Consider the following 17,849-nt stretch of genomic DNA (forward strand, 5'->3'; position numbering starts at 1 on the left):
GTCGCTAATCTGGGAACAGTGGGATATTGCGGAGGGAGTGGCACACCATGTCACAGGCTTTTGAAGCTGCTGCTCCCCCTTCCCCAGCTAGGGAAATGGCAGAGCATAGAGCTGTGCCGCCTGGTAAGTGCCCTTCCCCCACACTGTCATGCCCAAACCCTGCAGTGCTCGCCCTGGCTTGGCAAAATCTTGCATACCCTGTTGCCCACGGTTGCCGGATTAAAGAGTTTCAAGTATATTCACATGGGCACTTACTGCAAATTCTTTTCAGCTGATATTTGTTTGTATGAACTATTCATGGAACAATTACAATAAGAGAACGAATATGTAAAATGTGTGACATGTAATCTTATTGAAAAATTGCATTAAATTTACTAAATTAAAATTATTTGCATTAGGAATGTGAATGGTTAACCAGTTAACCAGTAAGCAGTGGGAGCTAGAGCAGCCCCTTGCCTGCATGGAGGGTGCTGCTCCAGCCCTGTAGGGCCTACCCTGGCCAGAGAGCACTCTAGCCCCGCCAAAGCAGCTCCTGTCAGTGGTAGTCCAGTCCAGAAGTGCCGCAGCACCCCTTCCCGGGGGAGAACGGGGTGCCACTCCTCCTCCCTCATTTAAACTGTTAACCAGTTAAACGTAAAGTTTAACCAGTAAACTAATTAAATGGGATTTTACATCCCTAATTTGCATTGAATAATGTCACCAACTCTTAACTATTGCTAATGTCATAATTCTTCTTTGAGTAGTGTCCCTATGGTTGCTCCTCTGTAGGTGTGTGTGTGCCCCTGTGCTGCTGATTGGAGAGTTCCAATAGCAGTTCATTCTGCCTATGTCTGCATGGCTTCCCGTGAGGTTACCTAGTGCATGTGGGCATTCCCTCCTAGTTCCTTCTGAACGGTCTCTCGGTCCCCCACTAAAGATGGAGCTAAGAGCTGTCTATTCATGGGTCATTAACTCCCCCATAGTTTGTAGTTTTGAAAATTTCAGCTTTCCTTGAAGCCCCTTTTTCTTTTAGTACTTTGTTGGTTTTAAGTTGGTCAATCCGAAAAAAAAGAAAGAAGAAATGGCTTTCCTCCCACCAAATTTGGTGGAGGAGTACCCTGCTGTACGAGAATATGCCTGGCTCTCTAGGCTTCAAAAAGTATTTTATATGCAAAGAATCCATCCCAGTGACGGACGGACACTTGCAGTACATTTCCTGCCTGGGAGAAAAGCACAATCTTCAAAAGTGGTTGGTGCCAGTAGCTAAAACCCAAGACCAGGAAGAACATGTAGTTAAGGAATTAAGCTTAAATACTTGGTCACAAAGTCAACCCTTCAACACCTAGAACCCTGGCAAGAGCTATCATTGCAGCCAATTGCTTCTTAGTTCCTGTCACTGAACAAGAAGCATACCCTCCATCTCAATCTACATATCCTGTGATTCAAAGGATGACGTCTTCATAGTTTTAGCATATTGCTCTGAGGATGTACGGGATATGCTATTAGAAAGAACACTAGTCATCGTACCTACCTCCAAAAATGGAAGAGGTTAACATCTAGTGCCAACCCAAGGGTATCACACCTAATAAAGCTACCCTAACACTGATCTTTGATTACATAATAACCTTAAAGAAATTATGTCTCTCTATTAACTTTCTGAAAGTTCAGTTAGCAGCAGTCACAACTAGGTATGTAAGCGACTAGTCTAGTAGTCGACCACCTAACAAGCAGGGCTCGCCAAGAAACGGCGAGACCTGCTCACCAGCCACGCAGAAGCGCACACTGCGCTTGCACAGACCGTACTGCGCGGCCCCACCAGGCTAAAATCTACTCACCACAGGCAAGTAGATTGCCTAATTTGTCGAGCCCTGCTAACAAGCATGTGTTTATTGGGTAGTTGAGTCACTAATACAGAGCTTTTATTATGTTTAAAAGGCAGAGTTGCAGTAGGGTTAGCTCCTGGGACTGGGAGCTAACCCCGCTGTGGCTCTGCAGTTTCCTTCCTTATTAACTAATTGAATAGTCGATGGAAATTCCGTCGACTGCTCAACTAGCTGATTAAACATAATTTAACATCGCTATTCACAACTTTCCACCTTCAGGTCACACTCAGACAATATTCAAAGTTAACCCCTTAAAGTGATTTCTGCATTTCATGTGAATCAGATTATTCACTCTGTGAACTGTGGCTATGTCTACACGGGCGAGTTATTGCGCAAGAACGGCCGTTCTTCCGCAGAGTGTCCACACGGCCTACCTGCTCTTTTGCAAGAAGATTTACAGTAAAGCATGGTAAGAGAGGGCTTCTTGCGCAAGAGCTACACTCTTTTCTAACAGCTGTAAGCTCTCTTGTGTAAGAATTCTTGCGCAAGAATTCTTGCGCAAGAGGGCAGTGTGGACGCGCGGCAGGGGTTTCTTGCGCAATAAAGCCATATAGCTAAAATGACCATCAGAGCTTTCTTGCACAAGAGAGCGTCCACACTGCCATGGATGCTCTTGCACAGAAGCACATCTCGCACATGGCAGTATGGACGTGTTCTTGCGCAAGAGTTCTTGCACAAGAACCCTTGTGCAAGATGTTCTTGCGCAAGAAGCTGCCAGTGTAGACATAGCCTGTGTGTTTGGGATAGATGGATTGCTATTGAAATTCTCCAGTCAGCAATGTGAGGGCACACAAACATCTACACTGCTGCTCCCATAGGGACACCGATCTCAAATAACCCTAGTTACAAGCTCAGTAGCTTCTTTTCACTGAGAGATGGGAGAAGCAATATAATACTTTTTTGCTGCAGGTGCTCAGCTAAGCAGGCTGCTTCAGTAAGATTTCCAAATGCACTAAAATCTCTTATCAGTCTCCTCACCCTATCTTCATTTTCACTGTGCATTTTACCTTTATGAGACAAAAAAATAAAAAGTCCCTTGGGTCCCCAGAAGAACTTATCTCTTAAAACTGTTTATGGATTAAAACAAAACAACATGAATCAAAATAATCTTGCTCTGATTCAAAGTAATGTTTTTCTTATTTGTATTTTATGCATTTGTTACATTCCTGTCCACGCTATTAAAGGCACTAACCACAGAGTTTTTGTCCTAAAGAAGTAACATTCTAATAATAATTAATTAATGTAATACGTATTAGCTGTTGCATAGCACTTTTCATAGCACGTAAAAGGAAGAAAATCTCTGTTTCACTGGTGGGGAAATGGAGGCACAAGCAGGTGATATGACACACCCAGACACACATCAGATCATTGACTCAGCTAGGAATATAACTGATGTCTCTGTAGACCTGAACCACCATCTTGTTAGTCTTTAAAGTGCTACAGAGTCCTGTATTTTGTTCTATCCACTAAGTCATTCATCCTGACTATTTGTGTTTAAAATGTATGCTCTGGGCTTATTAATGATGTATACATACAAATATATCTTCTGTATGATAATTCCCTTAAATGACCTATACTGAATTTTAGGCTGCATAGTATCTTGTGGCTAATCATACTGTAATTTGATATTAATATTAATCTCTACACAGATGTAATTGTTTCACTACACGAGCTATAGTTTAGGCATTTGTTTTGGAGAAAAGGCATGTAGAATGTTAATTAGTTGTTAATGCAGGGATCTGTACACTAGGAAACCAAAGTTCTTTTCTCAGTGCTATTAATCAGTTATTACATCATCGCAAGCAAATCATAACGTTTCATGCAGAGATTTCAGAGGAAAGATGTTACAAATATATAAAATGCTTTTTTACAATCCGTTTTCATTCTTAAATTTGCTTGGTTGTTTGCTTTGGTTTGCCTGACTCCCAAAATGCAATCCTGCAGATCCAAAGTACTGAGTGATGAAGGCTAAAAAGTAGCAAAGCTACACTTTGACATGTGCACGACTGCCCTTTATTAAATATGATGGATGTTGATCGAGATATATGAAAAGTTGTTATCTTTATAGCTCTTACCCTGTCAGTTAAGTGCATATCTATGTTTTTTTTTATTGTTTTCAAATTTAAATAGATGTTCAAGAGGAAGGAATGAGAGTTATGGGCTATAATTTTCAACAGCACTCAGCATTGGCCCACCCCTAGTTCCATTGACATCAATGGAGTGGGAGTTCTGCTATTGAGTCTAGTGGAAGAATTAGTTTCACATTAAGACTCACATGCTCAGACTTCGTTGAGAGTGTAAGTGCCTTAATACCTGTGAATATCTAGCACTAAGTGCAGTGCTTTTGACTCTCTCACACATACTTATTTTACTTGGAAGACAAGGGAAATTTTGCTATCAACGTCAATAGAGGTAGGATTGGGCACTGTCATAGCAAATACAAGTACTTGAGAAATATGGTGAGTAAAAAATGGACCCACACACATGCACATAAAACCCTCACCAAGTGCAACCTAATCAGTGCTATTGTCATAAATAACATATGAATTATTGTGTTGTACATTCTACTCTGTTGTCTTAAAATAAATGCACTGTGTGTGAGAGCAAATGTATGCATGTTGGTATGCATGACTGTTTTTTCCTCTTCAGTTTGTAAAGCTACCCTGTGGTGATGACTTTAGCACTGACTTCTATGAATTAATGAACAGTGTTTTTTCTCACAAACAGCTTATTTGACTGATGATATTCATGTGTTTTCTGGGGACATAATTAGTGCCCTAAGCCCACCACTGGAAGTACCTACTACTGAGTGTGGGGCTTATAACTCTGAGTAGTGACACTGGACTCATTTTGACTAGTTAGAATTGCTAGCACTGCACTCACAAGTGTTTGTGGGAACAGACCCCATGTTTCCAGGGAACAGAATTTCTTGGTATAAAATACTTTTTCATTGGCAGTAGGCATATTGTTGACAACTGATGCCAAGGGATTATTTGGTCTATATGGATATTGTGTTAAGCAGACTTAGTCATTTAAGAAGAGATATATTACCAACCCAATTCATTCAGCCATGCATCAGAATAGAACTACTTTTGTCTGAAATAACAAGGACCTTTTTTTGTTGTTCAGATTCTAAGATCCAATAGAAATAAAAACTTTATTGCTTTGCTGATTGTCCTCTCAAGCAGTATTTTCAGTGTGGTCCACAAAACCACTTTGTAAAACATGTTAACTTGGCCGCTCCAGTATGTGTGTTTACTGGTGCCATGACCACAGAGCCTCGCGGCTCCCATTGGCTCTGGTTCACCATTTGCAGCCAGGGGGAGCTGCGGGAAGTGGTGTGAGCCGGGCCACTGCTTCCCTCTGCTCCCCTTGGCTGCAAACAGTGAACCGGAGTCAATGGGAGCTGTGAGGCTCTGTAAACACACTGGAATGGCTAGTTTGCAGGTTTCTCAAAGTGGTTTCATGGACCACTTTGAGAAATACTACTGTAAAGATTACTCACCAAAAAACCCACCAGACCCATAGGCATGCTTGTATTTTCAATTTTCCAAACAATACAGAACTGAATGGATATCAGAGAAACAGCCTGGCTTAGATATTAGCTCTTCCATTAAATGACGTACTGGAAAATGATTAAATATCAAGGTTTGAACTTTGACATTTTAGTAATATAACAAGAAGTATGAAAAGGCAATAATAAATTAGGCTGTTATAATATTTCATTCCAGTTGGTTGACAAGCTTTGTTCTCTAAGATAGATTATTGTTCTATGTGAAGTCATACCACGGTGTCATGTTTGCAATGCTGTCATTATAGTTTGCCTACTGTTAGCACTATAAACTTTTATTTTTCAATGGACTAATAAAAGGGCCATTTAAAAAACTTAGGATACAAGTTCGCATTTAAGTTTTCAGTCTAGAGCCAGATTGTTTCCTCTAAAAATAAGGGAACTCTTAAACCGACACACATTTTTTTAAAAAGATAAGCAGTACCAAAAAATAAATCCACACAGTATTATATTGATTTCAAAACTATTTGTTAGGCCACTAATAAAAACCAAACAAGCGCAGAGTGTTTTATGATGCAGGCCCTTTATGCTGTAACAAAGGGCTCAGATAGTCCCTGGACAATACTGTCGAGCCAAGGGCGTTCTGTGATTGGAGTGAGGCTGACAGAACAACTCTGTCCCAGCTCTGTTCCCAGTGTAATGGGTGGAGACAGAGATATGCAGGGACAGAGTGTACTTCAATACATCCCTGCATAATTTAGTGGAGTCCCAGGACTCAGAATTAAGGAAACATAAAACCGCCTTAAAGCCACCTTAGCTCCTTACTCTCCTGTTCGTGTGACGGTCACAGAAGTTTAAGATATCCTTCTGAGCCTAAATTTAAGAACAGATTATTGGATGGCACATGGAGGAAATCCCCTTCTTAGCTCTCATTCCATGATGTGGCTGAATGCTAAAGCAGTATCTGAAAGAGGAGAAAAGAAGAGGAGGTAGTGGTTGAAATTTTTTTTTCTGTTTCCTTGTTGAATTTCAAAAAATATTTTGACTAGCTTGATGATAGGCTGGGGGAAAAAAACAGCTGGAATTTTTTTTAAGTTTTATATCTTTTTTTGCTGTTGTACGTTTAATTTCAAACTTTGGAAGATTTGACCATATACGGCTAAGGGAAAGAATCTTCTCCCTCATTCATATTCCTTGAAATCTGCAGAACAGGTTTTGGGGGAGAGAAGAGAGAGAAACCCTCCACCTCTGTGTTGTCAGTTATGGATGTTAAATATTGGTTAATTGAATAGTAGATTAACCTCATGAATTCTTATAGTTTGGTTGACTATTTTATAGTCAGGTCTGAGTTCCTGGACCCGGCACAAGATGGAACTGAGCTGGGCTGCCTGCTTGCCAGGTTCCCAATATACTTTAAATGCAGAGCCACTGCCAGGATAGGTCTAGGACCCAGTGCAAGTCGGGACTGAGCTAGGCTGCTGGCCAGCCTGCTAAAAAATGTACTGGCAAGGGGTGGGTGGGTGGGAAATGCGTGTAGTCTATAGCATTAACCTATAAGATTCTGCTTATCGGTTAATCGACTACACTCTAACATCCCTATTGTCAGCCTAAGTCCTAGTCGACACCTAAAAGTTGGTCAACAGCTGTGCCAGCCGATCCCAGCTACAATGATGGTAAAACCTCTTCCATTGCTGTAGGAAGCATCTCCATTGCGGCGCTGTAACAGGGCACTGTCACACCTGTAGATTATGGCCTAGCAGTTGGATCTATCACCCCATTCTGCAGCCAGTGGAGGAAAAAAAACAGGAAAGTGCTCTCCCAAGTGCATACTAAGCAGGGGCTGTTGCCAAGGTATGCCCCCACAGGATGTGGGATGCATACTCCACCTCACACCTCCAAATCATGCCTACCCCAATTCATAGTAGAACTTCAGTAGTTCCAAGAGACCCTCTGGCCCTGTGGAGGAGAGGACAGGATTTCCCATCGTCTGCAACAGATTTGAGGCGTTTGATTTTTTTTTCTTAATTTCAGAGATGAGCATTTTTTAGTGGTAAAATGTGTTCCCCTGCAATCTGTTTTCTTTCACGCCCCCTGCACTTCTTCCCCCAGGGCTCCTAAGAGTACTGGCCTGGCAGCGATCTGAATGGAAATCCTCTAACCATACAAGCTACTGGCCACAAGCTGTGGCAGTCCAAGCTTTACCGTGATCGGAGAGGTTCCTTCCACCCAGCACAGGGAGTAGTTTTAGTGATGAGGGCACCTGTTCATTAGAAATTGTATGGGGAAAATCAACTCCTTGTTCTCAGTGGAGGTCATTGTCAACAGTCCTGCCTGTTATCTACTGGTTCTCAAACTAAGTTAATCAGGCCTCTCTTCATGTCTGTGGTCATTTATGTGCCCTCCCTTCCTCCTCCCCCGGCCATACATATGCTACCACCCAGCTCTGAGGGAGAGAGGAGAGCAGCGGCTGCTGATTGGACGCCCAGTTCAGAGGGCAATAGCAGCATAGGAGGGGAAGCCCGAAAGGCAAGGCAGGAGGAGGGACACTGGGTAAACATAGCCACTGTGAAGGCACAGGGCTTCTATGTGAGTGATTATGTCTCCAGCAGTTCCCTAGAGACCCACCAAGTGCTGGGAGTCACCACACAAATTATCCCTGGAGGGGAGCACCCTGATTTCCCATGTTTTCTTTTTCCTTAGCCTCCACCTGTGGATTTTTTTGGGGGGAGATGGGTGTTATGTGGCTCACTGGGCTATTTAATAAACATCAGCTGAATAAACTATTAGGAAAAATAGCAGCAATAAAAGACAACCCCGTGGTCTCTTTTGCTGAAAGCTGGAAACATCTCTCAGACTTCAAGAACCATTCAGAGTATAATACGTTTTGTGTGCAGTTGTGTTGCTAGGGTCTTTCTCAGCAACACTGAGGCCCCGATTCGGCAAAGCACTTGCATGAACTTACCTCCCTTTGAAGTTACATTAAGCACACGTTAAACAGCTTTGCTGAATAGGGATGAGATTACTGAGGAGCTTAAAGCTAAGCACACACTTAAGAGCTTTCTTGGGTAAGGATCTTAATGACTGTGGTGCTGAATGCTACAGGAAAACATATGGGGAGATTAAATAAGTCCACACAGAGAGGCTGTGGGTATATGTAGATGTCTGGGACAGAGGCTACATCTAGACTGTAGAGTTAAATAGGAAAAAGATGCACAATTTGCGATATGGAAATTGCGTATCTTTTTCTGATTTTATTTCGAAAGAGGTTTTTCCGTAATTTGGCCACATATATACAACACACAATTTCAGAAAAACCTGCTCTTTCGACACATCCCTTATGCCTTATAGAATGAGGTTTACAGGGATGGCGAAAGACCGTGTCCACTTTTTCAAAAAAAATTTAGGAAAAGCGGACACGTTCCTTGGACATGGCATTGCTTTTCCAGGGTACCTCCAGTATCCCAGAAAAGCGCTGCAGTCTAGATGTAGCCTTACAGATTTCCTTCAAAACTTTGGACCTCCATGAAGATGGAGACATGCCTGTTACCTCTGCAAGTCTCTTTTTTACACAGGTTGTAACATAGAAGTCTAGTCTTCCAGAGGAGATAGAGGTTTTCTCTTATGAGAGGGCAAAGATGATTATGATACAAATTTTACTCGTAGATCTGTCAGGGTTTGTGAAGATCTGTCGTGTGCCATGCCAATGTCCAGTGGACTGCCACCATTTTTTGTAGTTGGATTGTCACTGAGGGTATGTCTACGCTACCGAGCTTTTTCGGGAAAACGGCCATTTTTCTTCTATTACATCCACACTGCATTCACATTCTTTCAAAAGAAAATTGAAAGAACAGAGGGGTTTTTCCGGGATTGGTAATCCTCTTCCTATTAGAAAGAAGCCTTTTTCCAAAACAGCTCTTTCAGAAAAAGGCACATGTGGATGGGGAAGAGGGAGTTCTTTTGGAAGAAGAGGAAAGAGGAAAAAGCACAGGTGCCCTGGCGGCCACTCCATCCATAGTAATCACAGCTTACATGCGAGATAGCGTCCATTCAGTGTGGACGCTATCTTTCGAAAAAGCAGATCGCTTTTTTGATGCGCTTCGGCAGTGTGGATGCTCTCTTTTGGAAGAAGTTTTTTTCAGAAGATCTCTTGCGGAAAAGTTTCTTCTGAAAGAAGCCTGCAGTCTAGAAGCAGCCTGAAAGGTGCTATGTAGATCCCCCAAGTCCATGCTGCTTTAGTATTTGTCTGTTATTTACATAGTGCTCAAGTGTGTTGATTGCTTTGTTGGTTTGTTTTATCAAAGACTGGAAGAATTCCCTGGAATTGCTTGGGTTCTTAAATCAGTTGGGTTTTTAATAAAATGAAAATGTACATGCTTCATTTAAATCATTGATCTGAGGTAGGGCTGGGGTTGAGTAGATCAATATGCTGGCTACCCAGGAGAGGACAACCCCAGTCCTCTCTCACTGCAGCAGGTTGGATGCCAGTGAGAAGTGCTTCTGCATGGCTGCTGCAGCTCCAACAGGCACAACCAGGAGAGGGGTGCATGTCCCCCGACTGGGGCAGGTCCAGGTTCATCTGCTCCCTGCCCTCCTCAGCCAGAGTGAGGTATGCAGCCAGCTGTGCACTTCCCACTCGCTTCCTAAGGAAAGGAAACAGCCAGCAATGTTCCCCGTATGAGTCGGTGTGTCTCAGCAACTTTCAGGTTATCTTTGCACCATTGAACCAATCCGAGATGGGAAACTCACCAGCAGTGTTTTTTATGCCTCTTACGTCATAATCAGTACAAAAAGATCCTATGGCATGAACTTTACTTGTCATTTTTTGTCCGGGAATTACAAAACTAGTTTCTTTTTCCATAAACTATGGGTATTATAGTGCAAACAGCATTAAAACCTTTTTTGATCAGTAAAGCAAAGATAACTGAAAATACACAGGGAAATGATGAGTGAAGATTGCTTTTCTGACTATAACTACACTTTAAACACCTGTAAATGTTTATTAGTCACTGGCTAGGTATTTGTGAATGAGTTGCTTGTATCCCAATGAAGTGAAATGCACAAAAATGTAGGGGTGTAACAAACATTACAGTGAAGAGAAATTTTCACATGTGGAAAGCAAAAAGGGGTTTACCTTGAAAATAACCTTTTCAGTGTAAGAAACAGACCAACACCATATAAATAAGAAGGAAGCTAGGAAGAAAAGATGGAGAAATACCAAGAAAACGGGGGGCGGGGGGGAATCTTTAAACCCCAAATGTTATTATCTTCTTGTATTTTCTTTTATGGAGTTTGGTGTCCAGTTAATAACGAATAATTTTAATCTTTGTCCTGTTCATACATTAGTATTTCTGAGCTGATAACTGAGTAGACTTGGCTCTTACCTCGGATTACATTTTGTTTCCTGATAAGTGACAACAACAACCCCCACTGACTGTGGTGTGTATGTTACAAAAAAAAAAAATCTCTTTTTTATTATTCGGTGTAAGCCAACAGCATCAAAGGAATGAGCTGCCCCCACTGGTCTCACAGCTGCTGCCTGTCTCTGTTCTGTACATACGCTAAATTAATTGGAAAAACAGGGACAAAAAGGCATTTAGTTCAGGTCAGCCTCTTGGACTACAGCAAATACATGACAGACTTAATCATTGTCTTTTGCGAAAGGACTGGTTGGCAGGAGCAAACTCTCCCAACCCTTCCTTATGAAAACTGGGTTTTTTCCAGTGCCTTGGAGCGTGGAAGCGGTGACAGGAGGTACTCTGCACAGAGCACAGGCATGGTCCTATCATCAGGCTGTGACGTCAAGGGTTTTTTTCAGGACAGGTTATTTGTCCTCATCAACCGTGAAGTGGCGTTTCAGCCTTAGTTCATTACAGCTTCATGGATGTAGCTGAAGAAAAAAATTCTGTTTCCCCCTTAATAGCAGCGATGTGGTTAATTATTGAATTCTTGTCGGCTTCAGGTCAGTTTGTGGCGCCATGCTAAAAACAAACATATGGAGAACCTTTGTTCCATGGCCATCCTGTTTTTGACATTGTGCGTATAAATGAGTATTGTCAAACTTGTAATAAAAGCCCAACCCTCGTAGTAGTTTGCAGACTGGCTCATCTGAATTTGTTTGTAAATAGAAACATTCAGTTTACAATAAGGATAAATTGGCAACTCAGTAAAATGAGTGCAGGTACATCTTTTTAAATTTCTTCCAGTAGGCATTTTAGAAGTGATAAATTATGAGGCATTTCAATATGCATTCTGTATTATAGCAGAAATTAATATGTGGTGTACATATTTAATGGTAGTTAGATTGGTTTTCTTCTGAAATCCAAAAGAAAAAAATATGGAGTGATGTAGTGTGTAAACTGAAAATTGGTTTACATTCAAAATGGGCCAGAGAAATATTACTAACAATTGGTACAGAGAAGAACTTGTTCCCCATTCTTTTCTCTCAAGGAAATGGAAATTAGTGGAAGTTATTGTCCTCGGTTTTATTCTTAACAGAATGAATGTTACCTTACAATTATTTTTTTCTTTCCACATCCGTGATCTTGACTCTACAAATAATCTCTTTTTTTTTCTCTCTCTCTCTATTCCAGGCCTTCTGCCTTATCTAGTAGTCCAACATATTCAGATCTTCCCTTCATTAGAATTTCCCCACACAGAAATCCAGCTGCAACATCAGAATCTCCCTTCAGTCCTCCTCACCCTTACATTAACCCTTATATGGACTACATCCGATCACTGCACAGTAGCCCATCTCTGTCCATGATCTCGGCAGCCCGTGGACTCAGCCCTACGGACGGTGGGTTTAAGACTGGTTTCCTGTTTGCTGTCATTGTGGCAACTTCAGTTATATTAATCTTGTCAACATTTCTTTTTTTTTTCCTTCATTCAAAGCTGCTTCAGCAGATTTGTCAGCCATATTCATTATGTCATAAATGTTTCAATACTTCATCAGCCTATTGCTGATCTTTTGTACATTTCACAAATGTTGAAACTTCAGCAAAAAAAAAAGATTCCTCATTCAAAATTAAAAAATGTAACAATGTTTATGGCTTCTAATATCTGCTGCTTTGTGGGACAGACAGTGTGTATGATTCTGACCTAACATAAAACCAGCTTAAAGCAGGAATGGCTGCAGAGAAAAAGCAAACCAGCTCATATAAATCATTATATCTCCAGCAAATTCAAGGGATATATTGTGTCGGAAAGGTCTTTTCCTTTATTAAAATAGTACTTTTATTATCTTAAGTGCACACTGACTTGCTAATATGGATCATTATAGCTCTATTTAACTTAAAGTGAGCTACACCAATTTACACTAGCTGAGGATAAGATGAATGAAATTTCAGTGATATATGTGATTGGTGATTGAATTAGGTGCTGCATATTAAATGACTGACATTTAAGCAGCATACAAAAAAAGTGGTGTTCCGTGCGCTTTGACTAGGATTTCTATATTACCTCCCTGTTTATGTGATCTAAATTATAAAGGACCAATATCATCAGTCTTTACTCAGTCCTGAGTAAAAATTCCCATTGATTTTAACGTGAATTTTGTCTTAGTGAGCAGTGAACAGAAACACATGTGGGCTGGACTCTGTGAAGTGTGGTTTTTAACAGTACATCAGTAGTTTGACATTTCAAAATTGCTCTATTGTGCTCAGTGGAGTTATAATGGGCCAAATTAGCAAGTGAGTGTTTAGTGAAGATAATTAAACTACTATTTTAATTAAAGAAAAGATCTTCCCAGTGCTAACACAAATTTACAAAAAAGACATACTGCCTTCAGCGGAATTTGAAAAATGAGTAGTGTACTCTGTTCAAATGGATAACTAATTAATCCTCGCTTGTAAAAGCCTATACCTTTACACTAACCCATTAGTTATGGGTGCATATTCTTATGAGAATACATTTTAATGATCTAATGTCAATCAAAATGTATGTACACATGTAGGGATTTCTGGTGGTTGTGTAAGTCATTGTTAATTCTACACTTTTTTATTTTAACAAAAATGTTAACACTTTGCTGATTATTGTGAAATCCTTATATTGCCTCAAAGAAGTTCTATACATTTATTGTAAAATAAATGTTATAACTTTTAATAGCTTTTTGAAATCTCTTTTCTCCATTTCTCACTCCACACAAATATATTTATATTAATTTATATACAAATATATTGTCTTACACAAATACAGAGATATAGACTTTTGTTTACTGTATCTACAGTAAAACCTGTCTGAAATGATCTATTAAGAAATCAAGAATTAGACTGCTTAGAACATAATCACTTGCAATCTCTTATAGCAGAGATTGTATTTATTTTTGCAAACTGTGTACACATTTAAACAAACTGTAGGCACTAAACAAATAAAAGAAAATTTAATAAACTTTCCTAATAAAAGGGCTCAAGTTAGTACTCATTTTATGAATTTGGCCAGAGTCACCTCTTAAGACCACAGATTGGCTAATAAAGGTGGATTCTTGCACATATAAAATATATTTTATTGCATATATGTAATGTATTTATATATTTGATTTTCAGGCAATGTATAGGTACTTACATAGTACAACAATAGTCAACATATAAGAATCATTCATGGTAGGAGTAGTGCAGTATACATATTGCATACAAACTACGTAGTATAATTTGATATATAGGGATATCATCATGGACCAAAAAAGGCAGGAATCCTTTAATAGCCCTCATTATGAAATCAGAGGCTTTCACAGAGCAAAATCCTTGGGAAATATAAGTGGAGAAAGGAAAAAAAATTCTAACAAATTGTGTACGGATTTATTACTTTTTTATTATTGCATTTTAGTTGCATGTAATTATCTTTCGATGGCATATATTAATATTATAAAAACAGTAAAAGTAGCAATATAACTTATGAAATAAATCTATGCATATACAGGTGTTTTTAAAACTTAATATAGAGAATAATTTGATCATTCCTATTAAATGAGATTCCCACGTAATTTCACTTACACTAAATTCCACCTCTGATGCATATAGAAATAAAAAAAAAATCAGTATACTGGATCTCTGTTATCCAGCATGAAGTTTCATAGGTATCCTAATACAAATTTGTGTAATTTAAGATTTTAAAGTATGTTGCACAGAATTTATAATTAGCCAAGTAATAGTCAAGTTGGCTTAGTCAAGTATGCAACTCTACAGCCTTTATTCAGGGAGATCTCCTCAAATCAGGCCCTAATCTCCCTTGTTTGTTGACCATTCCTACTATAATTTACAAATAATAAATAATAGTTCTAGTATATACCTGTGTATGTAAATACACACATTGCTAAAGTTATAAGTGGCTTGACTGTAAATTATGTCTCAGTTTGCATTTGAAGGCAGGTACAATTATGTTGCCGTCCTGTCAGTCATGATGAGATGGCCATTGCCAGTTAAGTTGCTGTAGGTCAGTTAGATAATTTTGGTCTCAATCCACAATTGCTCTGATACTGGCCAGGGGGCAAAACAGCCTATCACATAATGTAGAGCAGCTTTAGAGCTGTTCTGCATTATGTCACTTGCAGCCAATGGCTACAGTAGCTGAGAATCTGTCTGAGTGCTTTGAAGCCCATGTCATTGCCTCACCCATGAAACAAATGGTGTGCAGCCAGCTCTGTTGGCTTTGGTCTACCCATTGCTTTCCCACAGCAACACAAAGCAACCAGAGATGGGGCCGAGGACTAAACCAATTGTTATATATACCATTAGTGCCTACTCTGCTCAGTTTTGTCTATGCAGCAGAAAGTCACAGGATATGTGATTCTTTTCTGATTTATTCAGGTGTAAAGCAGGTGTAACTCCACTGAAGCTACAGTGATGTAAAAATTGGTGTAAATGGGAAGGGAATTAGGACCACAGTCCTTGCCCTGAAAAACTCAAATTCTAAAGGTCCAGTCAAAGGGCAGAGTTGGACAGAGAATCTCTTAATGGGGTAGTTCTGCATATATGCTCATGATGAAGTTTACATATGAAAGCAGCCTCATTGAGTGTTGCTTTCATAAAAATACTTACATATTTAAAAAATAAATTGCACATCATAACTATACTCAATTACCCTTCCACCAATTCATTATTAGTTGGCCAACTTATTGGATTTAGAGAGGGTCTTAAGGAAAGATTTCTTAGAGAAACCAAAAGTTCTTTCCATTTATAGAACATTGGGAATATAGTTGTGTTCACTATTCGCCTTTACAAGTTCTAAAGCATTTCCTTTTAAAGCTTACAGCCAATGTTATTGTTAGTTAACCCAGACACTTACCATATGTCAGAAAGTTCAGGAAGTGTTTTAAGTGTGTCTGGAAAGATACCATGGTCATCTACTACTGTAAAACTTTAAAATCAGTAACTCAGTATAATGAGTGAGGGCATTTTTTTTATTTGTGGTCAAATATTTTTCTTACCATTTTACTGAAAAATGGCAGTGAGCAAGGTGAAGATTATATTTATTTTAGAAATCAATTTGCAATTTGAAAACAAGAATAACACCTCTTAGCTCTCTTGTGGTTTCTTTTTCCTGCACTGTCTAAAGTTCTTTTATTTTTCTTTAATATTTCCTAAAGTTTAATTTAAAATAGTATTTATTCTTCATTTTATGTCAGATCTCATGGTATAACATAGAAAACAATTTATTTTATAATATAGTAAAATCCTCTGCTCTATTAAAGCCTGTTCCTGTAGGAGCTCCCATTCTAATGCTGTCATTTTATTTTTCCTCTAAGAATAAACATTGATACTATGTTTCTGGTGTTTCATTTAGGACATGCTCCTTCAAACACTAATACAAATAAGCCCCTTTCCCCGTTTTAGCAGTCCAACGTGTATACAATTATCCCGTGTTTGCAGCATTACTGCTTAAAGTTTTATTTCTACTCAGAACATAGCCAATGAAATGGTGGAAGAATAGCACTGAATAATAAGTGTAAATATAAAAATACACTGTTACTATAGCACCCTTAAATCTGTGGCTCTCAAAGTCCTGTTCAGCTGTTAGTGACTGCACATTCTTCTGAGCACAGTTAGCATATGTCTACACTAGCCCCCTAGTTCGATATAGGGAGACTAATGCGGGTGACTGAAATTGCAAATGAAGCACGGGATATTTAAATATCCCACGCTTCATTAGCATGTTCCTGGCTGGTCACCATTTTAGAAATTGACTAGCCCGAAGTAACTGCGTCTACACGCAGCAGTGAAACAGGATTCCGAATTAAAGCCCTAAATCGAATTAGCTGGTAAACCTCATTCCAGGAGGAATATCAGCTAATTCGATTTAGGGCTTTAATTCGGAATCCTGTTTCACTGCTGCTAGTAGACGCGGGCAGTTACTTCAGGCTAGTCAATTTCTAAAATGGCGACCGGCCGGGAACATGCTAATGAAGTGCGGGATATTTAAATCCTGCGCTTCATTTGCAATTTCGGTCACACTCATTAGCCTCCCTTAATCGAACTAGGGGGCTAGTGTAGACATACCCTAAGGGAAATGTTATTGTCTCTGCTTTACAAATGACCAGTTAAGGAGTAGAGAGAGAGAGAGAGTGAGTGAATTGCCCAAGCTCACCCAGGATGTTTGTGACAGGAACAAGAACAGAGCCCATCTATTCTAATGGCTAATCTTCTGCGTGAGCCACAAAACAGTTGTGTAAGAGGGACACTGAAAATGAAATATTGTTTAACTTACGTAGATATTCCTCTTAGTCCAATATTATACTTCTGCTCATGGCATGGAGTTTTATGATGCTTCAAATTGTATGGGGTTAAAAGCAGACCATGAATATTTTTTGCAGAAAGAGAGTTGTTTTCTATAGGTCATTTGCAGGAAATGAGATGATTCATGAACTTGGTAACGGCATATACACCCTCTCTCCTCTATGGCTCTGAGCCTTACACGCCTAAATAGGCCCATTGAGGTCATTGGGACCACTCTCATGAGTTCCATTACTCACATATATGTATGTAGGACCGGGAAGGCTTTACTCATTAACATGAATCCAGCCTTGGCTAAAAATGCCTATAAATTTTTCCTGTCTGACAGCTAATTTGCTCTAATGAAATTAGTTTGTCCAAGTCCAGTTCTGAACTTCACAAAAAATTCCCCCATTAATTATGTCCTTTTTGGTAATCTCGGCAGGGTGCTCAGAGATGTGAATGAGCATGGAACTTGGACTGTTTCACTAGAAGTGTTTCATGCTAAGGCCGAGACACATTGCCGTGGGAGAGAAGATTTTACCGCTTTTTCATGTGACTAAATAAAACGTATTAGTTTCCTGGCCTGTCAGTCAGTCTGTCACTTTTACATTCACTTATAAAATAAATATAAAAAATGAGGTCACTGTGAATGGTAAATGTCAGTAGTAAATGAATATTTTATGTCTTGCCGTTTTGTGAATGATGTCTTTGCAGTATCACTGGTTGAAGTATGTTGACTGAAGTGGCACAACTGCAGATGTTGCATTGCTC

At 39.6% G+C, this 17,849-nt stretch overlaps 1 protein-coding gene across 6 annotated transcripts in view; it reads left to right on the forward strand.

Moving 5' to 3' along the window:
• GLI3 (GLI family zinc finger 3) overlaps positions 1 to 17,849 on the forward strand; it is a 264,863-nt gene that overhangs the window by 162,996 nt on the left and 84,018 nt on the right. For all 6 annotated transcript variants that reach the window (XM_006124084.5, XM_014574078.4, XM_014574077.4 and 3 more), the window contains one exon: positions 11,964 to 12,169. In XM_006124084.5, coding sequence (XP_006124146.3) covers positions 11,964 to 12,169 — 206 coding nt within the window. The remainder of the gene's footprint in view (positions 1 to 11,963; positions 12,170 to 17,849) is intronic.

Source organism: Pelodiscus sinensis, chromosome 2, assembly GCF_052426305.1.
Source record: "Pelodiscus sinensis isolate ZL-2025 chromosome 2, ASM5242630v1, whole genome shotgun sequence".
Lineage (NCBI taxonomy): Eukaryota > Metazoa > Chordata > Testudines > Trionychidae > Pelodiscus > Pelodiscus sinensis.